Source organism: Lutjanus erythropterus, chromosome 2 (genome assembly GCF_056507025.1).
Source record: "Lutjanus erythropterus isolate fLutEry1 chromosome 2, fLutEry1.hap2, whole genome shotgun sequence".
Taxonomy (NCBI): domain Eukaryota; kingdom Metazoa; phylum Chordata; class Actinopteri; order Lutjaniformes; family Lutjanidae; genus Lutjanus; species Lutjanus erythropterus.
In genome coordinates, this window is record NC_139318.1 from 11,849,227 (window position 1) to 11,873,113 (window position 23,887).

The following is a 23,887-nucleotide window of genomic DNA, read 5'->3' on the forward strand; positions in this document are numbered from 1 at the left end:
CAAATGTTTTGCTAACATTAGCTTACTGAAGATGTGACTACATATTTTGTTTTTACAGGTGTCCACGCAGCATCTTTTAAACGTCTTCAAAATGTAGTTTTCTTATCACTGCAGACATGCCTAGCATAGCATAAGTACAAGAAACAGGAAAGGAGAAAGTTGGCATCACGCTTGCTCATCTGTTATTGGAGCACAGAGCAAAAAGGGGTGGGATTTAGGAAGGGTCAATTATTCTGTCAAGGTCAGCACAGAGAAAGCTACATTTATCGGCTAGCACCGAGCTGAATCTAGAAAACAATCTGGAAAATCACTATATATATATATATATGACATCATTCCAAATACCCTAATTTAGTGACATCGTGAACTGCTTTTAGTTTTTGATTAAACTAAGCTCAAAAAGGCTTAATGCTAGCATTTCAGATCATTAGAAAGCACTTTAAAGTTCTCTAACCAAGGTTTAGTTTTGCTATTAAAACTTTTTAGGCACTCCCGTCTGCTACACCAGTACGCTACAGTTCATGGCCCATTTCATTTATCAAACATGAAAAATACAAATGGCTGTGAAATCAACGGCAGATGAGAGACCGAAGCATGTTTTTTGCGTTTTATATAGTTTACAAACACACATTCACCGGCATGTATTAATAATTTTTCAAATGATGTGAGCTCATATAACATCTTTGTATATCACACGATTAATGAGCAATAAATTACCTCTTTAATATAACTGTTCTTTATATCTGAGAAGATACAAAATAGTGATTTTAGAGTTGTATATATTCTGTAAAAAAGTATATCTTGGGAGACTTTTTAGGGTTATTAGGAAGGATTTTACTGCTCGTGTTGGACCAGAAATATTGATATATGAAGTACAGCATGACCATATTGTTATTACTTAACTCCAGTGCATGTCCATGTTAAGAGTACTGGGTTTGAAGTTCATATACTGGTGGGACTGCTTATAACACGGGGAACTTGCCAAGGCTTTTTCACACTGTACAGCTACAGTTTGTCATTTATTCCAGTCTCTTTCTGCTGAGGTTGCCGTGTTTTGCTTCGCTGTTGAGGTCACATTGTATCAATTTGTGTGTGTATGTGAGTCTGTGTGTGAACATGTGTGTGTGAGGCTACAGTGTTTTTGCTCATATAATGGATAGTGTGTGTGTGTGTGTGTGTGTGTGTGTGTGTGTGTGTGTGCACGTGTGTGTTCTGCTGCTTCAGACGAGGGTGCCTGGGTCTGCACTGGGTTCCTTTGGGGTCACCTCTTGCATCTGCGGATGAGGAGTCTCCTGATAGAGAGAGAACTCCATCGACCTGTTGGGGAGGAAAGACAGATCAATACAGCGTTACACAAACAACGGGCAGGAAGTGGAGGGTGAAATCACACTGAGAATACATCTTCATGAAACAAAGAGGATGGATCATGGTCGGAATATAACGGAGCCTGGAGAAAGACGCCCTTGAAAGTTCAGGTGTGAATGTGACTGCTGTGAGAAAAGTGAGTGTTTTTGATCAGGAGACATCCGAGTGCCTGCATGTTGGCAGACAGCAGCTGATAATGCTGACTTCACAAAATACCAACACAAACAAAAATAAAACGACCACGCTTGTAAAAGTCACAGGATGATGGATGGATTGGTTGGCAATAGAATGAGAAAGAGTAATAGCATCATCCCCTGCTGAAAGCCTTGCTGCCAGCTTCCAATGAGACAGATATTCAAGTTAATCTCAGTGGTGAATACTGAGTGAATCACTGTATTTCCCACAGATAAATGTATTCTTCCACAGCTCCTATTACATACTAGGAATGTATTTACACCTGGTATTACGATGAGATCTGTATCCAGACCCCTTGTCTGAATAAGAAAAAATGCCTGTCAGTGCAGGGTGTAAATGCTTCCTGATCAGATCTGCCTGACTACGTATGGACGTAGTTTGGCTTGTATTGTTTGGATCTTGCATACGTGTACCTATGATCTACAATGTGTTGGCATCTGTAAACAACAAAACATTAATACAGATATTTGTTTTTGCCCTATTATGGCCTTATTGTTGCTGCCCCAGTATTGTTAACTAAGCCATTAGTCGGGGAGAAGAGTCTAAGTCAATCATGTTTTCCTTTCTTCATTTGTTGCAGAAAAGAAAAAAAAACATCTCAAAATCCATTTGGGGGCTGCCCCTCACTGTTAGGCCTGGGGGATTGTTGCACTGGACACTGTAGTCACTAGTGCACTGCACTTAACTGTGCTGTAGCTGTTATGAGCTAGCTGGGTTAGATGTCCTACTGGACTGAGACACAGAGTCACAGACGGATGGAGGCAGTCTTGATGACTGGAAATACAGCAACTTTTCTGAGGTGATGCACAGGGAAGATGAAAACACAGCAGGTTCAGGCAGGGACAGGAGGCATAAAGTGATTGAGGAACAGGTTTATAGCAAATTAATTATTAAATATATATCATCCATGAGTACAAGTCCATGAGTATTTGTTTTTGTGTAAAGTTGGAAGTTAAAAAATGCTCTGTCTTTTTGCTGGTTTCTTTGACTCATTACTACTACTAAATAATTAAATTAATATGATTTTCTTCTGTTCCAAAAGATGCATTATTCAATAGGAAATGAATAAAAATGGCATGAAAAAATGAAAGCAAGGCTGAAGTGGGAAATAAATGATATTCAGAGAGAAATAACTGTGTGTGGGATGGTGGGAGCTGCACTCATCTGTGCAGCTGATCTGCTGTTCCCAGGGCACAATTTATCTAGGCACAGAGTAGTCTACATGCTGGTATTGCAACACACAAACTGACACAATATTTCTTACACAAAGAAAGAAATAATTTCATGTATAACATTTGCCTAATTCACAAAAGTTAAAAGAAGACAAAAAATTAAGAATATATCATAGACAACATTTCACAAAGTTTATAAATGTTCTCCTGACTCAACAACTCACAACATGTCATGAAGTCTGGGGCCGATTTGCCACCACCTCAAATTATTCCCATGCATGTTTTGCTCCGAAGATCAAGATAATAAGAGCAGAACAAAAATACATGTGTAATTTCAAAGGCACATTTGAATTGTTTATTATGCATAAAGATCCCATTTAAATACCAGGTGTAAATGGGGTCAAAATGCTTCTTAAACTCAGATAAAATTCTATCTCTTAAAGTGATGTACAACATTTCTTTTTTTTCGAGTGAAATGTAATTGTCAAACGCAAATTAATGAATAACAAATTGAATTTCCATTCCTTGTTTCTTTTTTCAGGTTTTTATGATGTGTGCTTGAATTCTAGCTCATGACATGACAATGATTCCCACCAATAGAGATGTAAGCAAAATAAAACAACAGAAAAAAATAAATAAATACTGACCTTCCGTGCAGTGGGTGACCGTGGAAGCTGGCTGACTGGGGTATCTGAGACCTGTGGAGGTTGGCTGATTCACCTTGAACAGACTGGGCCTGGTGCACCAGTGGGTGGGGGTGTGAAAGACGAGAAATCCCCGCCTCATGGCCCTTTGAGGCAGCGGGAGGGTAGCCAAGGGCGTTCCTCAGGTACCAGTCCCTCAGTCCCTCCAGAGCCAGGGCTTTATGCAAGCTTCTCGTCGAGTCCTCCGGGGTCGGGAGGGAGAACTGTGGGGGTCTGCGGCTGAAGGAGGGGCCAGACAGCTCAGTCTGGTATGGGTGCAGGTTGGGGATGGAGGATGTGGTGGTGCCAGAGGCAGGGAGGGGAGACTCGTACGCTGACAGCAAGATGGCATCCTGGGGGTGTTGCTGCAAAGGAATAAAGGGTCCACAAGATTTGGTTCTGGTGACTTTGACCCTGCGCAGCTCAGCCTGGGACCCTCTGAGGACCATGGGGCTGTACGGAGGTGCAGCACTGGGGAGGTGCACCTGGGAATGGGAAAAGCCGTTGGCATGAGGAGGCACGGCCGCAGTGGAGGAACGAGGAGAGGGCATGTCCTGCCAGATCCTGCCTGTGGACTGATACAGGTGATGTTGCACTTGCATCCTCTGCTGTTTCCCCCAGATATAGTCCATCAATAGCTCATTGTAGCCCCCACCTGCCGCTCTACCACCCATTGACAGACGCATTTTGGCCTGTTCCACAGAGCCATCGACGTGCCTCTCGGGGCTGCCCAAGTGGATGTGTCGCAGCTTGCCATCAGTCAGTGTCTCTGAGCTCTTGTAGGGCCCTCCTCTGGGGGGCATCCCGTTTCTGGGAGCAGGATCATCAGGGAGGCTCGATCTATCCAGCAGGGCCTCTGAGCTGTTACTGCGTCTGGCCCGGGAACTGTAAGGACAGCTTCGTCGGTCAGAAGAAGAGCCCTCCTGGGCCAGAGGAATCATGTAGGGCACATCCAGGCTGCCAGACCACTGCTTCAACCCATTCCCACCTGACGCATCCGACCTGAGGCGGAGATAAGCACAACAGCTTACATTAGGAGAGGACTCGGAGCAAGTGTGGATAAAGAAAGGCGAGTGAAAGCAGTTTTAATCAGAAGCGTGTAACTGCATTTCACAGAAAATCACTTAAGACGGGACACAATTTTTATGCTTAAAGAGCAGGCGATGAGCTCAAGCCCTCGCTGGTAGCTAAATATGACACTAATCGTTGTTACAACCCTGACTCTGTGTCTGCATTCGACTAAGTCATTAAGCCATTTTCAAACACACATTTACCACAGTGGGGGGGAGGTGTAGCTGTGCTGCATCAGAGAGAAGAGACTGTATCACAGGTTACCTGACGTGAACGCTGATTGGAGCAGTTCGGGCTAAGAGAGGAGTAGCTGGAACACTTCTGCCTTCAACGTTAGATGCACTTCTTGGTAAAGAGTGAGTTGGGCTGTCAGAAAAAAAACACAAGAAAACATGGATGTATGGCAAGACACTATAAGCAAAAACATTGTTTTTTCAGGCTTTGAGACTAGTGGAAAGAAAACATCCAAAATAGATGTTTTTTTCTAGCAGAAAAGCCCTTGCAAAGGATTTGGATGAAGCGTTTGTGCAGTTAGAGAAAAGAAATGCTCCATGTGTCTGGCCAATTTGCTACCAGATATGGGCTATTCTGTCTCTATTATGATGATGATGTTATGATTTCTGTCTGACATATAGACAGACATGACCAGAACAAGCTTCTACATTTTTTTTTGGTTACAAGGATGATGGGTCCCCATCAAGTGTAAGATTGGTTGCCTGGAAAGGAGTGACAGTGACAACACCAGCGCTTTTCAACTAGAAGCACTCCAAGCAGCCATGCTCTGAAAAAAAGACGCTGGGTGCAGTGCTTTTTGTCTTGGCAGCCACCCACTGTTGCACACGCTCTCTCGTCGGTGAAAAAGTGCTGGTGCTCAGAAAAAAATGCTACATGCACAAGCTGTCAAGAGTTTATTTTACGACACTTCTCTACTTGAATCAGTAGATTTCTCCTAAATTCACCTAAAGTTAGAATTAAATAATGCTTCATTTGCATATTTAAACATAACATTTCAGAAAATTTGCAATACAAAAAATAGTTAATAGTCCTAATGTAAGGAATCAACTGAGGAAGTTGCACTGTGACATATATTAGTTATTCTTTTTTACCCTATTCACCTGTAGTGTCTTGAAAAATATATGAAAATTTCGATACGTTTAAAGGTTTTTTTTCTCATACAGCAGCAGCTGTAAAACAAAAGCAAACTTTGAACCAGGCTTTATCCAATGCTCAGACTTCTGTTCTGGAAACATTTAATTAGATAATGAGTCATCTGCGTATTTAGAATAATTTCTGAAAACCTGTAATCCAAAAAATAAGTTTCTTAATTTAAATTTACTGGAGGAAATTTCATGGTGATATCTATTAGTTAAATTTTTGATAACTTTGATAATTTTTGATATAACTTATAGTGTCTCCCTTAATACCTAAGCATGAAATCAGTCATGACTGTATGTACACTTATACACATTCAGTCTGCACATCTAGCAGACTGCACAGCTTGCAGTATAAATTCACTTTAAGATAAGTACCTCACAGAGCTTGTGACGGAGTTGCGGCGTGTCCTCATCTCATAGTAAATCTCGACTGGAGACAGCTTCCTGCTGATCCTGTGGTCAGGGCTGCCAACAGTGAGCCGGGGCTGAGACAGAGAGCGCTGGTCAGCGGCCACGCTGGGAGAAGACTCTTTTGGGAGAAGAAACACAAAGAAATGATCTTTTAATGAAGCCCGCTCACAGATGACAAAAAGAACTGATCACTTTCATTAAAAGCACAACAACCTCAGTGTTCTATTTTGGGTTTACAACTGAAATGTGACTGCATTTTATTTTTTGGTGTCAGAAGTGCAAATGAGTCTCCCACCCACTAAGTGTGAGTGATGTATTTTGAATGGGATGCAAATATGTTGAGCTAATTCTGCTGCCTGCCTGCCTACTACTGCGCCAGTTAAGCTCATTATGAATATGGATATGCAGTATATCCACCAGAGACACAGATAGCTGTTCAAAGACTGTTTGTATTCGGTTGACTCACCATTGTCATGGGATGTTGAATCTGACATGGAGCTTGTACTCTCAGACATGACAGTGTCCTCTAAAAGACAACAAAACAATCAAAGCTCACAGATGATGCAACATCTAACTTGATATATTTGTTAAAGACAAGTGCAAAGCAAAGCATGTTTTTCTAAGCATAAATCATTAAAGGGATAATTTGGATTATTTGAAGTGGGGTTGTATGAGGTACTTAGTATAGTCAAGGAGAAGCAACCAGTGTAGGAAGCTATACAGTGCACTGCTATGAACAGAGTCAATAGCAAAAAATATTTTAACCACTTAAAAGAGGCTAACCTATAAATATCACTTCAAGTGAAAGCTATATTTATAATATTTTTACAGCTTTACATTGCCATCAGACAGCCTTTCTGGCAGGAAACCGCCATTATGTAAGCCACGTATTGCTCTCTCCAAAGCCACTGTGAAATCAGTAATTTTACCTCACAGAACTCAGACGTTGCTGGTCTAGCACACAAACAACTCAGCTTATTGTTTGTTTATTATTGTGTAACTTTGGTGTTTTCAAGGGTTAGCTTGGATTCACCAAAGTCACCCAATAGCAAAAACAAACTAACAGATCGAGGCAGCCACTCCTGTGTTTTGTTACTGATTTTGTCAGGTGAGTCTGGTTAATTTTGACAGAGTGATATTTGGCTTATATAACAGAGGTTTCCCATCAGAAAAGGCTGTCTGACAGAAAGGTAAAATGGTGAAAATATTCAAAATGTAGTATACACTGCAACTGATACATATTTTTTTTTTTGGAGGACCGTTTTTTTAGGTGGCTAAAATACTGTAATAATGTTTTGCTAAAATTGCATTTAAAAGACATGAAACATGAAAAACATGAAAAAGCTAAAGCAAACAAGTAAATAATAGGTAATACACTGACTATTAATCCAAACTATCCCTATAATGAGAATGTAGCTTTGTTTTTATTCAGTTATACCAGATATATTTGTTTGAAGTGGGTGTGTGGGTGAAGTTTTCATGTAACGATACCTGTGTGACAGCCCCGGTGAACTGTCCTCTTGCTGTTTGGGACATTTCTGTCTGATTCTGAGTGTCTGCACAGAGCACCGGTGAAGATGGCTTTCATCTGCTTTCTTTGGGCAGCCTCATCCTGCAGTCAGGGACAGCCGCCAGTGTTAGACCACAAGTACACAGCGAGGTACAGCTGCTGCGTAAACACAATTGATATTCAAGGTGTTGACTTACCTCTGCCTTGGTGTTGGGCGCCAGGCCAGCTCTGCGCTGCACCAGTGGGGGTTTCTCTCCCGTCTCCAGGGGGAAAGCACGTGGCAACTTCCCAGTCAGCTCCTGCAGAGGACATTCATTAGCCCCCAGTAACTAAAATCCATCTTCACACTGGCCTGTGAGCTCCAGACTGTTATATAAAATCATACCACTTAAGAGATTACTTTAAATCTCAATAAAACCAGCCTTTAAATAGTTGACTGCACTGAAATAGAAATGCCAGAAATGTTTCTATCATAATTTTCCTGTAAAGCAGAAACAATAAATGTGCATCAAATGTCTAAATTAGCTGCACAAAGACAACTTGTGAATTCCAGCAATAGTGTTCACAGAAACAGAGTAAGTCAGTACACACTGAGCTTTAAACAGGTGTTAATGAAGAGCTGAGGCAGCTGTGGCTTCATCAAGACATGCTGACAACTTCTCTGAAGTGATCAAGCAAACATTAAAGGGACAATTCTCTTTAAAATCAAATAAATGTTTTTTTTTCTCTTACTTGTAGTGTTACATATCCATCTAGACTAGACTTTTTGAGCTATCAGCCACATAGATGTCTGCCTTTTTTACAGTACAGGGGACTAAATTTCACTCGGCTTGAAAAATACAACAAATTCAACACCAGTGTCTTTTTCCAGAAATCACAACCCGGTTACTCAAGATAATCCACAGATTTTGTTGTGAGCAGTTTCCAGTAGGAAATATTGTTTTGCTAGTAGCAAACAAGTAGATCTGTTAGATTCTAATGCAGAAAGAAAGTTGTTCCTACATGTAACTGCTCATCATAAGGTCTGTGGATTTAGGTTTGGTGCTTTGAGCACCACAAGCTGAGTGCCATTTAGTCCCATGTAATATATTGCAGTATCTTTAGTAAAAACACAGTAAGTGAACAAATCAACAAACTTAAAATTTGACAGTGTTGTACCCTGAGCTACATATCATTGCTGTCCAGTAAAAACTTATCTCCAAATTTGAATTTTTTGATCAAACTGAAGGACAGAGTTCTCCTTTAGGAGTTGAGAAAATTATTATACTCTTTCTTTAGCCAAACAAACAAGTTACAAAGCTACTGGATGATCTGGAAAATGCACTGCCTCACAGCTGAAGACACGGCTGTTTTATTTAGCTCATGAAGATAAGTGACTGAGCAGCGACATTATCTTTTAAAAGTGAAGTGCGAGCCACTCACTGCTTCCTGCAGACAGACTTGTTTGAGCTCTCCCACTCTGGTATTGAGGAGAGCCTCCAGGGCCTGCTTCCTCTCTTGCAGAGCTGCAAGCCTCTCAGCCTGCAGCTTGCTGTCCTGGCAGCCTTGAACATCTACACAACACACACATGTAACACATCTTCACAAAGACTGAATTAAAGCTTGACTGGCAACATTCAATTTTTTTTCTGTCAACACATCCCACAAAAAGATTCAAAACAACAATGAATTGTTCCTATTGAGAAGTAATGCCTGTGTATCATGAGTTCATTTGTTGTCCGAAAACTATAAAACACATCAATTAGCTGTTGCAACAGTTTCTTCATGACCTTGTACATGCAAACTGTAGTTTATTCTGAGTTTTTTATTTTACTGCTTTAGTGCATGATATGAAATTTCTGCTGTGAGGTCTCTAACATTAAAACAATAACAAAAAATGTAGTTTGATGATGTTGTGAAGTAATGTGGAATCATGGGAGTTGTTCTCTTCATTATTAACGAACCATAATTGGAGATGAAAATCTATCTGACATGACTCAGGCAGATATCACGTTCATGTATTATTAATATTTAAAGTTTTATTCACTTTATGTTTAGACACATTTGTAAACTTCCTTTTTTACTCTCTAGATACATCTGACACATCCCATGTTTTTCTGGAAGAAAAAAAGAAACTCAACAAAATATATAAAGCAGATCTAGCATTTTTAGACATTCTAATGCAGAAATATTACACATTATAGCAAATATTAACTATATTAACAAATATACAACAAAAATAATATAATATAATAATAGATACAAATTTCCAGATATTTTCAGAAATTACTGGCTATTGTTTAAAAATAAAATTTTATATTTGATACCTATTTCCATCAGTACAAACCAGTTAGCTTGGTGCTGAGAACCACAGACAGGGTAGGGAAGTCAGAAACACTGTTGGTTTTTATCTTTTCATGGGATTTGTTAACTATAAGAAAAATTCAGATAAATAACAGACTCTTCCTTTAAGAACAGGAGACTGGACATTTTAAGCCAAATCATGAGAATAAAGATGTGACTGATTCAAATTAAGAAAATGTGACCATTTAAAATACTCTTATTGAATTAGGAAGGCATCATTTTGGTCTCAGCTCTCTCACAACAGATACTTTTTTAAAGTGGTTCTAACAATATAATGGCTGCTCAAAATACTCTGATAAGATTATCTGACAGCTGCCGTGACAACACGTGAACAAAAGGCCTTCACACATACAGCTGTTTTTTCAGCTGGCTGTTCCCTTGAGAAAAACACTTTTGTTTTCCTTCTGTTGGACGGTTAAAAAAAACACACGCTGATAGATTTGTCAGGCCATTTCAGGCTTGTCTAGACATGACAGTGTGTCTGTCTTTAAACTGTGAGTGAGGAGTCACTGTTACTCACCAGGAGCCCCCAAACCCATGGATGTGATCAGATGTCCTTTGACCTCCATGTGATGTAATTCTGGGGACTTTACAACTCACGCTCCCAGCCACACCCTCACCTGAAGAACAAGAAACTGAGAGTTAACTGCTGTTGATGTGCAGCAACAGAATATATTCAGGTTTAGATGTTTTCCTTTCCCCCTAACCTTGCAGTATCAGTCATGTGTTTTCTGGAGGTGTAAAGTCAATTGTTGCAGTTCTGGCAATTCAGCAGTAGATAAGCATGAGTATCACTTATATCAGGCACCATCAGGGGGAGCCACTGCACCTCTGTTCAGGTATCTAAAGGTGGATCTTAGAAAGGGTTAAAATATGTATATTTTTAATACAGCCTAGGGAGAAACCGGTGATGGAAAAATATTTTTATTTGTCTGTGACTATAAAAAACTATATACACAAATCATCAGAGACAGAAGCAGGGTGAAAGTCAATCTGTCATACCCTATGTAAAGAGAATCTATGATCAGGATAGCAACAGCTTTACTAGAAGCACTACAAACCCAGATTTAACTATATATAAAGCCATATTAAAAGGTATCTTTGTATTTTTCATATTGTCCCATGTTTTGTTAACTAATGGGGACATCTATTTTTGAAATTGGTCCAGTACTGAGGGAGACTGCCACAACAGTCCTTATGGGCAACTGTGCACTGTGAAAGTATGTCCACTACAAGTGTTTGTTTTTGCCACTGACAGGCTCAGATTGTTATTCTAAGTGTCTGACAACATTGTAGAAAGGACCTCTACAGAAAGAGACCCTGTTTTTAAGAGTAAGATATGTTTTGTTTAACCTGAAACAGCGATTTGATTTGCTCTCGCCAAATACACCCGACTCCCTTATGCAGAAACAGTAATTTTATCATTGTAAAATGCACGTCATTAAAACTCAACAGAAACAAAATTAAAGTCATCAAAAAACATCTTGGCTCATCTCTCTACTGTTTCAACAATCACCAACTCTGGTTGTTTGGTTGAAATAAACCGTGACCCCACAACAAACTTATTTCTGTGTGATAAGTTTACCACTTAACTTCAGACTGCTTTCTTAATGAGGCCTAAAGCATTCACTTCAAAACTGATGCTCATGAATCGATCAATACTGACTTCAAACTTGGAAGCTTTAATTGCCACTATTTTTGTGCTATTTTTATTTTGCAGGTTAGCCTGTTGTTGCATTAGCATGTTGCACAGTTGTGGCTAATATATATGAGGGGTGACTAATGTTGTAATATTGAGGGACAGTCAAGAGAAACTGTGAATGTTAAGCCTCATTTGAAGCCTGCACAGTAGAGGTTGATGTGGGACATCGCACTGCTTTTTGTGGAACTTCATACTGCAAAGCAAGCTCAGCTGACTTTGTTGTTTAACAAAAGCCTTACACACTTACACTTGCATACTTTCATTAAGGCTTTATTCTTTGTGTTTTCTGCCAAATAAATACTGTTGAGATGTCAAATCCAGCCTTTGTCTACCTCTGAGAATAAATCACATGACGGTTTTTAATTAACTTACATTATGGAGCAGGCTACTTTTCCAAAAACACATGCAGGCCTATACATAATTTTTATTAAACACATCTGTTTGTTTCATTATTTTTTCTTTCATATATATTTTCCCTTACATTACCAATAGAGTGAAAAGAGATAGAATCATGTCTTGAGTGAGGAATCACTTACAATACTGCCACTGTAAAAAAAACAAAACAAAAATACTGGGATATACTTTTTTGGTCATATCACCCACCTATAGTTGCTGGTTGTTAGAAAGACAAGCTAGGATATTTTTGGTGAGTTTTATTTTGTTTCTGTCAAGTTTGCATGAAGATGACAATGACAATGAAAAAATGTTAATGTTTTATAAGGGAGTCTGCTTAGTCTGGCAAGAGCACTAAAACAGCTGTCTCCGGTTAAACAAAACATATCTTATTCTTTAAAGTAAGGTTTATCTTTATTGCGATACGTTCCATAAAGTTGTCAGACACTTAGAATAACAATCCGAGCCTGTCAGTGGCACAAACAAACACTTTTAGTGGATGTACGATGTACAATTGCACCTAAGAATAACATTTTAGCTTGTTACTTGGCTTTCGGCTTCAGCATGCTCCCTCAACACTGGACTGATTTCAAAAACTGTTGTCCTCATTAGTCTCTTAGACACAGAAACATGAAAATAGGGTCCAGCCTGAAAAATACTAAAGTTACCTGTAGTTAAAAAAGACTTAAAGAACATTTAGAAAATAACAAATGTTCAAAAGCAAAAAGTCTCATCATAACGTGCAGCTTAAGGCATTCTCAAAGTGAGTAATACTCTAAAATTAGCTCTCAGATACAATTAGCAACCAATTACTTTGAAAAGAGAGGGAAGAACGAGACAGGAAAAGTAACATTAATAATGTATGAACAGAAACAGCGAGGGAGAAACTTAATCCCTGTGTGTTTTATGTCTCAGTAGCTCAATAGTTGCTGGTACAGAGAGAGCCAGAGGGATAGAGCCAGGAGCAAAGTGATGGAATAAATAACACAGGCAGGGAGTAAAAGCAATGCTCAGTGGAGTTTCCTCTTTGCTGCAGTCATAAATAGGAAGGTTTACATGAAATTCACTTTGCATGGAATTACCTTTACTATATTTTATAGCTTCTACATATCAGATTGTCTGGGATGGGTCTATTGAGAGGCAAAAAATTAAACTGTTGCCTAAAATTGATTTTAAAATAAAAAGCAGCCTAAGACAAGAAATGCTGCCTTCACTTGTCTATAGCAACTGAGCAATGTCTCATGTGCACTTCTTCTCACATAATGGAGGTTCATTACAAACAAAGCCTCTTCCCTAATACCCAATAGAGACTTGACATCCAAAAATAGCGATAGCGTTTTCTGCCAAAAGCCTCTCATTCAACGCTGCTCACAAATCGCTGCCATAAACAAGCATCTTGCCAGACGAGTAAATCATAAAACGACTCCATTCAACCCACAAATCTAGATGGAAGGCCTCGAGGGCTGAATCAAAATTACCCGTCCAAAGAACTGCTTCTGCCAGCATCACATATTTCAAACGGAAACATTTATCTATCAGTTACTGAGCAGCAGCTGTCTCAGAGATCTGCATGCAGCTGACCAGATTTTCGAGGGCTTTTTTTGGGGTCAGTAAGACACAGGGTTCTGTTTTCCTCAGTCAAACATAAAGAATGAGGCTCACTTCATGTGAGGACATACTTGAAATATTTGTGCCGAGTTTGCTCCTGTTCTGGAACTGAACCAGTGGCTGCTGTTTGCTCCTGTACGTGTGAAAACCCCCAGCATGCTTGACCGCCCATCGACAGACAAGTAGGAGCCTTTCACACAAACAAGTGGCAGAGTTACGACCGCTGCTCAGACAAAAGCTCATCACATGAACCCAGTTAAACAAAAAACGGATCCGTGATAATCAGATTTTAGGTTAATCTAATATACTGAGAAGGACTTTCACCTGGGAATGTACAAGGCAGTGTCATGTCTGCTCTCTGCTGAGCAGCGAGGCAGAGCAGTAAACCCGCTGAGAGAAGCAGTCAAGAGAAGACGGACAGAGACATTTGGTATTCATCTGGACAGTCGCTGGGCAGCTGAATACAGGAGGCAAAAGGCTGCTGTGCCTCTTAAGAATGGCTTTGTACAGCAACCAAAACATTTGCTTGGAAACTTGGTGCTTTCCTTTTTACCCACTACAATGTGTCCTTTGTCTCTTTTACAAAACTAACAACCCCTTGACTTAAGCACTCTGTGTTAACTAATGTTTCATTTACGCTACATTACACTACTCATCTGATATAATACAGTCAGTTAAAATGTAACAATGTAACTTTTGAAGGAAGAAAAAACTCATTCCTCCTCTTATAAATGAAAAGTTAAAAGTTATTAGCAGTAAAACCGACCTTTGTTCTCTTCAACACTCTCAGGGGTTTTGCATTTTACAGCCTTCCTTGGTCCAGTATGACCAGTAGCTGCTATGGCTAATGTGAGCAAGTAAATGTTTCAGTGAAACTGACATTACTAAGTCAGTTTGATGATATATATAATAAGATATATATATTTGCTTGAGGTCTAATAAGAAAAGATGCAGTTTGATGATGGGAAGTGGTGTGGGATCATGGGAGTTGCTGTCGTCATTGTTAAGCAGCCACCATTGCCGATAAAAATCTATCTTACAATCTATCTTACGTTTCAGTCAGAAATCATGTTCATGGATGAGATATATATATATTTATATATATTTAGTCATGTACGCTGACTTCCCTCCTCACTCTCTGACACTTTGGACGTATCCCCTGTTATAGTATCTAGCAGCCAGGTTGCAGTAGGAAACACACCTTGTTACCTCAAAGAAATGATGGATTTCTTTGGGTTTGACCATTTTTGGGAACATTTGGAATAATCTAAGTACACAACTCAGCAAACTATATACCTACATCAGGTGTTTTTAGGCATTTTATCTTGGAAATGTTCGACATTATAGCCTTAAAGTGTAAAATGTTACTTTTAATGAAAGAAATAACACATTCTTCCTTTTGCAAATAAAAAGTTAAATATATTAACAATAAAACCCACCTTTGTTCCCTTCAACACACTCAAGGGTTTTGCTGCTACAGCCATACTTGGTGTGGTATAACCAGTAGCTATAGTGGCTAATGATAGCAAATGTTGTTAAGCCAGTTCACTGACTTAATGACCCTCCTGTACATACTTCAGTATAGGTTAGCACACACCTGTGGCGTCTAAAGGTGTTGGATACATTACATGTCAACTCTCCAGAAAAACAGCAGTTTTATTACATCTAACTCACCCTGACTACTGTGCCATGACAAATGTGTCTGTATGTGTCTGGTGTGTTCTACTGGCATCAATTGACATACATGAAATAACATGATGCTGCACAAAACAGCCAGTGTGTGACATACTTCACACTGTGTTTTAGCATTATCCATTATCCCATAATTGCTCGTTGCTCAACAAAGGCTACACACCAGGTTACACTTATGTCTTACTTTAATATAACCTACAGTTCTAGTTCACGAAAGGTTTTACATTTGCTTCTTGTAACACTCTGGGCCCCGTTTCCCAGAGCCTTCGTAGCGCTACGTGCGTCGTAAGTTGTATTTTAAGGTTACGGGCTATTTCCCAGAGTTGGGACAACCTTAAGGGAGACCTTAAAATACAACTTACGACGCACGTAGCACTACGAAGGCTCTGGGAAACGGGGCCCTGGTAGGTCTCTCTGTGGACAGACATCCTAACAACAGCTGTTGGTATTTGTTTGGAATAAACAGAAGAACTTAATAGCAGGCTAGCAACAATAGTTAGGCCTATAACTACGTCAACAGCTAAACTGACAGAGAAAAGGTGGCAACTATAGACAGAAAATAGACTTTTACCACAGCAGCTATTCTGACATGAAATAGTAAACACAGGTGTGAGCAATGACACTGATTAAGGTTCTGCTCCATTCAGGTCAAACAGAGTCAGGGCGCTGCTGATGTACATGTTGGCTCACTGGAAAGACTCTCCTTCACCAAAGAGACTGGGACCTTAAAGATATGGTATATAACATTTCTACATAAAAATGTCTAAAAATGGATCCCTGGTAGCTCAGTTGGCAGAGTGTGCGGCACCAGTACAGAGGTTATCAGTCTTCAGCAGCAGCCATGGATTTGATTCCAGCCTGTAGCCCTTTGCTGCATGTTGTCCCCCCTCTCCCTCCCCCATCATTGTTTACATATTTTTATTTATTTACTTTTTTTTTTTTTTTTTACATCTCTCACTTCTTTTTTTCTATATTGTTGTATACAGTGATATAATGCACATGTTTTTACATACTTGATTTACCTCTATTCTTGAATGGGAGCAATTGGAACACAAACAATTTACCCTGGGGATCAATAAAATATTTCTGATTCTGATTTCCTGTCTACCTAAAGCTGACAAGGCAAAAAAGACAAAAAAATATTTTTAAAAAATGTCTAAAATTGCTAGGCAACTGTTATATTTTGTTGAGTTGTGTATTTACATTATCCTAAATGTTTCCAACAATGTTCAAACTGAAAGAGTTGCATTAAATCCCAGAAAGAAAGAAAGTCGAAAACATGACTAAAAGTAACGTGAAGAAAACTTAATACCAGTACCTCGTCCGTAAACACGATTTCTGTCACATCAGATAGATTTTCCTTGGCAATGGTGGTTGTTTACCAATGAAGATAACAACTCCCATGATCCCATGTTACTTCACAATGACGTCAAACTACAACTTATGTTACTGTTTTTTGTTTTTTTTTGCGAGAGATCCCAATTGGCAGAACTTACATGCTGTGCCCTTAATTAATATCATTAACACCTGTGTCTACCCTACTATTTAATGTCAAAATGGCAACCATGAAAAAGGTCTATTGCCAGAAGTTAATATAAAGCAAAAAAAAAAAAAGAAAATGGCATCACAATATGAGCCACAATGTCTGACATGACAATACTGCAGTACAGTGTAAAGCAATAAAACTAAAGAAGTGAGTACTTAGCACCAAATATACAACCAATCCCCCTAAAAACACACACATAAAGGCACAACAGGATTACCTGAAATATCGCTTTAATACAAAGATATATCAATCAGCTGCAATAGGTAAACCTCTAACCACTCCTGACTCTAACAAATGACACACCTGAGAGGATCAGTGGTCTCACTGGTTCAAGTCAAGCACTAACTGCTTAAACATCTGGCATGCAGATGTGTGCAGAGGTACAGGTACAACAGCACAAGTCTCTGCATCACATTCCAGAGAGAAGCCTGAAGCAGGAGAGAGAGATGGCGGGACAATGAAGAATCAGATAACCACAGAGAGTGGCATCAAAGGGGGGATCAGAGGAGAAACGCGTACGAGAGATATGAACGCAACACGACCATCAAACACATGTTGACTTAGCGTGTGTGAGAGGGCGTGAGGGACGATCTGGATGGTGGTATAGATAGCACTGAGGGAGCCATGTTGATTAAAACATGAGCTGTGTGCGATGAGAGTGAGCTGCCCCAGTGCAGTGTGCATCACACGAATGCAAATCAGCGAGGAGTTTAATATTCAAGTCCGACAGGCTGAACGCTGAAGCCTGTAAGGTAGGTTCAGTCCTACCGTGTCCGCACGAGGAATTGCGCTGCTCTCTCTTAGGCTTTGGAGTCATACATATTAGATCGCGACATTCATAGCAAAGAGAAACGACTACAGGCAACAGTTTTATATCCAGTTTTTATCATCCCTTGATAAACACGATGCCTCCCAGCTCTAAAAGAGATTCACTCTCTCTGCTGTCAGCTTTTATCTGGCCCAAGAGTCCCACGAACCGGCTACTGTTGTCAACAGCATTTATGTAAGGGATATATTCATGACTTACAGGACAGCATGTCTTAATATGTAACATCAGACTCTTCTGCAACACCCACATATCCGCTGCAAACGGCCGTGGATCCACAATATGTTTGTTAGTCTCTTTATAGAGCAGCTGAGATGTAAAAGAGCAGCTGAAATATCACCTCCAGCTCTCTGCAGACAGGTGAGGCTGGCAGCCCGCATGTTGACTGTTGGTGTTGACACAGCTGCTGCTGTTGTGAACTTACACATGGTAACCAGAGATCAGGGTTACAACTATGCAGCTCCTGCCAGAGATGAGCAAATGAGGAGCTTCTGAGGAGTCAAAACTAGGCCAAGAGTGTTGCCGACTGTGTAGCAGGGCTGAAACTAATCTATTATTCTGCTGATTATTTTTTACGATTAGTCTATAAAATGTAAAAGAAATTGTGAAAAGTGCTCATCACAATTTCCCAGAGCCCTAACTGATGTCTTCAAATTGCTTCTTTTGTCCAACCAACAGTCCAAAACCCAGACTCTTCATTTACTGTTATAAATGACAAAGACAGGCAGCAGAGGCTACAGCCAGAAAATGTCTCACATTTCCTTTAAAAATGATTGAGAAGATTAATGAGTTTTTGTACTTGCAATTTTATTTTGATCAACTTATTGATTAACTGACTAATTGTTGCAGCTCTACTGTGTAGCTTTGAAATGTCCATCTGTATTGTTGCAAGGTTGGCTCTCTTGATGCATTTAGTGACGTGCCATTACAACACAAAACACAAGTATTATTGTGCGACCCATTGACATATATATATATATGGATGGACAACTTCCCAAAAGTGAAGCCAAAGCCATAAGTCATAAATCCTGCCTTCTCTATATTAACAGATAGGGCAATGGCCAAACCAGAAGTTGAAAATAGATGTCAGATGGCCTAAATTTTTCTCAAAGATGGTTTCTGTCATTTTAAGTAGTTCTGTAAGTAAGTAAGGCTGGACAATGTGTACCAAAATGTCATATATCTATAGTGAAACTTCACGGAATGACTGTATCAGAAAAGCTGATAAAATCCTGTAACCAAGCATCTTGGGTCCGTTTAATTGAGCAAATTTAGTAATAAAATGATAAATGGGACATGGAGACATGCAGTGTAATGACGAGCAGCTACAATTTCTTTCCCACGTGTCAAAAACTGAACTTCATCAACAACTTCTGCCTTTTGGCAACTCTGAGGGCACATGCTGCATCAAATACAGAAGGCTTTTAAATCACGCTATTATGATGGTAGAGGGCTTAGTAACTGATGACTGTCAGCCATTGCAATGGACGATGGCATCATCCATCAGCTACAACCTATGTTTAAGTGTTCATTTTCAATTTGGTCAGTTTGGTCATAATTAGTTATTTGATGCTGTTAAAAAAAGGATTACACATCATGGTTGACAGCTGAGCTCTGTTTGTGAGTGAGTCGTCAGGCTGTATGGGCAGGAACACGAAAGCTTTTCCAACCCCAATCGCTACTGCACAGACTCCAAAGATGTCACCAGCACAAGATGACAGCACTCATATCCAGGATGTTTTGATTTTATTTTTCTATAGTGGGAGGAAGTGGAGATGCGTCATCCATCTTTATTTACAGTCAATGGCCTGACCTCTGAAACCTCGCTTAGTTCATTTGTAATAGAGCAGTAATGTGACCTTTATCTACACGCTCTCCTTGCCATTCAACCTCCCAGGATGTTATATACTAGGTCCACTGGTCAGTTGCAATGATGAGAATACAGAATGAAATGTCAACATCCAAATGTTTTTAATCTAAAGGAAATAAGGGAGATGCAATTCAGGTTTCTGTATAAAAAAGAGATCAGTCACGGTTCACCACACAGCTTATTCAGTGCAGAGGATTTACTGAACTACCTCCACCTGCCCAACCCCAACCAAAAGAACCGTGCAGGGCTTATAGAAGGTCAGGTGACCCGACTTCCCCACCCCCTGCACTAATATGATCTCTTCTTGTGCTCTCTATATCCATGAAATACTGATTTATAACACGCTTATCGGTGCACAGCAGGGCAGCTTAGCTGAGACTGACCAATCGTGTGGCCCTCTGTTTCTCCTCCTTTGGCCTTGATGCTCACCTTTGCACGTTTGACACAAGTACCACGGGTGAAACAAAGCAATCTTGGTGATTGCTATCCACCTGGATTCTGCTAAGCTGAGGTTGGGGGAGTAATAAAGAAAGGAATGTGGCTCTACCGTCCAAGGGGATTATTCCTATGCATTTTCCCTTTGCTCTGTAACACCTGGAGGGATTTCTGTACAGTATGTATTCCAAAGTCGCGTTTTTATGTTCCACTATGGCTGTAATCCGCCTTGTTTGGTTATGGAGGGAGTTCAGAGCTGCTTATGATGTGCAGCCACAGCCAAACACTTACATTCATTACTACACATGCATAACAGCCTGATCTGATTCTTTTGTGCTGAAATGTGGGTGAATTCCCTGTCTCATCTGTGGCACTACTGCTCTGGTATATTTCCAACACTTGATAAGGTCTGGGATTTGATTCCCTGAGCTCACATACTACGCACCGAGACACTTTGGACAAAGCCAAAAGCAGATTTTCATTTTAAATCCATGCAAATGTACAGGTAAAAGGCTTTGCTGCTGGGCGAGTGTGTGAATTTTCACACACAACACTAAACCTGCATGTTTGTCAGTCTACTGCCACAGAACCAGATGCTAAAATCATGTCAGTCCACAGCTTTAGGGTATCATAAAAGAAGCAGTGTCACCTTGATGTAGCAACATGGCAAAAGAACACAATTGTGTTTGCACCAATCTGGGTCAAGGTCCAATTCCATGGTGTTTTGATTGAATTGTAATACTCAAAGGTAGCATGAAAACCATCGGGAGGTTTTAAAGAAAAGTAAGAGTGCCATGCTACCAATTTGAAGATAACAGCAAACAGAGGAGGGGAGAAAACAAACACCAACACGTGTCAGAGAATCCCCCTGGACAAGATGAAACAGAGCATGAATGGCCTCCTGGCTTTCCCCTGCAATAAAAAACATCTAAACCAAACCTCTTTGCATGGTGCGAGAATTCAAAGCTCCTGCAAATAAAAGAACACAAAAATAGGAACGATCAGCACTTTGGCAGCAAAGTGGAAAATCCCCCTCTGAAAACAGAGAGGTGTTTCCCAGATAACACCAAAAGGTGGACTAGCAGTGAATCACCCCGAAGGCACTGACTGACCCATACACACACAACACCATTTGGAGGAATTCTTTCCCATCCAGACAGACATCCTTGTTCAGGAATCTGTTAATAATAGGGCTTAACACTGCAGCATGAGAACGAGCAGTATTTATATATGAGAGAACAGTGAAATCAATCTAGGCCTAGCAGACAGTAGCATGCTTTCTCTGCCTATTTTGCTCTATAAAAATGCAACAAGTCATCAACACAACCTATATTCTCTTTTCATCGCATTCTCATCATACAGAAATGTTGATTAATGTGACTAGTCCATGTACGTTAAAGTTTGAGTCAGTAGGATTTGTCCAAGCGGTACCTAAACACACGAGGAAGATTGTTGATTGTTGAGTTTCATTCCCACGATGTCAAATACCAACATTTTGGGTTGGTAAAATGTCCCAAGCACAGAAAATATGGAAATACAGGCAGATGGCAGGGTCTCTACAGATCAGCCACCACCACACAGTAGTAAAATGTTGCATATTAAGCCTTTAGAAAATTAAATGAATACTGGGGACAAAATGACACCCAAAACTCACTGTATGAAAATACCACAATAAAATGTCCATGATACAATATTTATTGCAACGTTATAAAACAAAGAACCACTACAAAAATTTTCTTTAGTAAATTAACACAAAGTGTTTTTCTTTCTTTGATGAAATAAAATCAAAGCAGCCAGCTAGAGCTGAGGTAGTTGATTTTTAATTGACTATTAAATTTATCCCAAACTGTTTAGATAATCAATTGTTTTGAGTTATTTTTTAAGGAAAAAAGGTCTAAATGATCTGATTTCAGCTTCTTAAATGTGAATATTTTCTGGTTTCTTTAGTCACTTATGACAGTAAACCGAATATCTTTGGGTTGTGGACAAAACAAGATATTTGAGAACATGTCCTCGGCCTTAGAAAGCTGATCAACATTTTTTAGCATTTTCTGACATTATATGGACAAAACAACTAATCAATTAACTGCAAAAATCATCTGTCGATAATAAAAAAAAATAATCATTAGGTGCAGCCCTACAGCCAGCTATGACCTGGTAATTTTATGAAATAAAATAAAAAATAATATGATATCATCAAAGTCCAGTACTGTATTGGGAACTTTTTTTAATCTCAATATTACAATATTCGATTTCGGCAGCATATTTCTATCACTCCAGAAAAAGAAAACCAGATGAGTATCACATTAAGTAAAAACTGTATTGTTATAAGATGTTTTTCATTTTAAAACAAGATTTTTAATGTTCTTAAACTTATCATGTTTGATATATGTATGTGCAACTGTGAAACAAAAACAATGCACGTCTGTTTTTTATTGATGCTTCTTTCTATTTTGTTATTCACTTTGCTGCTCTAACACTGCAGATTTCCCTGTTGTGGGAAAAACATAGGATTCTTATAATGGCATGATCACAGTCCAGTATGATATTGAGACCTTTTTATTGCCATATTCGATATATTGTTACATCCCTAATGTATGTATTTATCCAATTAGATTAGTAATAAAGAAATTCTTATAAAATGAATAGGGCCCAGCAGACAGCAGTAGCAGCTCCATAACAATGCAGTAGCAGGGAGAAGTTGTGTATTCCCAAGAAGCATGACACAGATTTTTACTCCTTTAATTCTGCCAGTCTGAATCCACGCAGATGCTGTTGCAATGCTGGCATTTCCTGCCTTTTAATGACTGTGCCACACACACACACAATATGTTGTTGTGTTTACAGGCACTGGGATGAAACACACGTTGGCTTTCATTTCCTACGGTCCTTGCATTTCATTAACAGGCGTGTTATTCGGCTCAGCGTGGAGAGCATAAAGCATGTGTTCCCACATTATTAAGCCCGGCTTCTCAGCCTGCAACAACAGCCATCCTGCATCTGCATAGTGGCTGCAGACGGACGGGCAGCACCGGGCTCATAATCAAACACACCGGACTAATTAACAGACACATATCGCAGGTGTGTCACTGACTGACACAGTGACGAACCCGCTATTTACAGTACGTGAAGGTAAAAACACGCCAAAATAATGAATAAAACTGAAAATAGCGTCTTGTATTCTCATATATAGGCCAAGCTATTTTTTAAAACAGGGAATTATAGGTTGTGTTGAGGGTTTTTCATTAAAACGCCCAGTCAGGATGAGAAGGACATCTTGGAGCTGAATCCTCTTCTTACCAGAGAGCATGACCGATGCCTTCCGAGGTCTCCATGGTCCTCTGTAGCCAAACCGAGCCGAGAAAAAGCATTCCTGCGTGACACGCCGGGACAAAATACTCCACCAGAAGAAAAAGAAAGCTTTAATTAATTGACCGTGCGGTAATTCGTAATACGCGAAAAAAAGAGCCCCTCGTTCATGGTGGCTTCGTATCCCAATTGTAATTCACAGGCAGCAGCAGTCTGTGCCGGAGCCCTGCGCATCTCAGTCAGCAGACCTGCTTTGAGAAAGAAGAAGAAAGGTTTCCCTTCTGCACCGGATGAAACCCTCTATTTCACACACACACACGCACACATACACACACATACATACTGACTCGACACTGTCACGGCAACGACGCCCCTCCCAGATGTGAGGTTACATGCCTTCAATGTGTGCGCCAGTTAATCCTGTCATACAAATATTGTTATCCAGTTGTTGCACAGGCACGCGCACAGTGACGCTGAATAGTACTGAAAACAGCCTTTGATGTTTGCTGCTCGAGCAGTGCTGCTCTTTAGCTTTATCCTTTTTTCCCCCGTGATTTAAATACATAAAAATTGACTAAATATAGCTGTATTTTCAGTGAAGG

The 23,887-nt window shown here is 39.9% G+C and overlaps 1 protein-coding gene across 1 annotated transcript; it reads right to left on the bottom strand.

Annotated features, from left to right (window-relative positions):
• On the bottom strand, positions 1–23,646 carry ccdc120b (coiled-coil domain containing 120b). The gene is made up of 10 exons (XM_084728104.1): positions 23,277–23,646; positions 10,425–10,524; positions 8,984–9,114; positions 7,759–7,860; positions 7,543–7,663; positions 6,518–6,577; positions 6,016–6,169; positions 4,751–4,852; positions 3,380–4,417; positions 1–1,317 (listed from the first exon to the last, which is right to left on the bottom strand). The coding sequence occupies exons 2-10, from the start codon at positions 10,471–10,473 to the stop codon at positions 1,221–1,223; spliced, it is 1,854 nt and encodes a 617-aa protein (XP_084584230.1). The 5' UTR covers positions 10,474–10,524; positions 23,277–23,646; the 3' UTR covers positions 1–1,220.
• Positions 23,647–23,887: the final 241 nt, after the last annotated feature.

Coding starts and splice junctions, on each gene's coding strand:
- ccdc120b (XM_084728104.1), bottom strand. CDS start 10,473: ATGGAGGTCAAAGGACATCTGATCACATCCATGGGTTTGGGGGCTCCT. Junction 4,853..6,015: donor TCCGTCACAAGCTCTGTGAG/GTACTTATCTTA, acceptor TTTTTCTGACAG/CCCAACTCACTCTTTACCAA. Junction 4,418..4,750: donor CCAATCAGCGTTCACGTCAG/GTAACCTGTGAT, acceptor TCTCCGCCTCAG/GTCGGATGCGTCAGGTGGGA.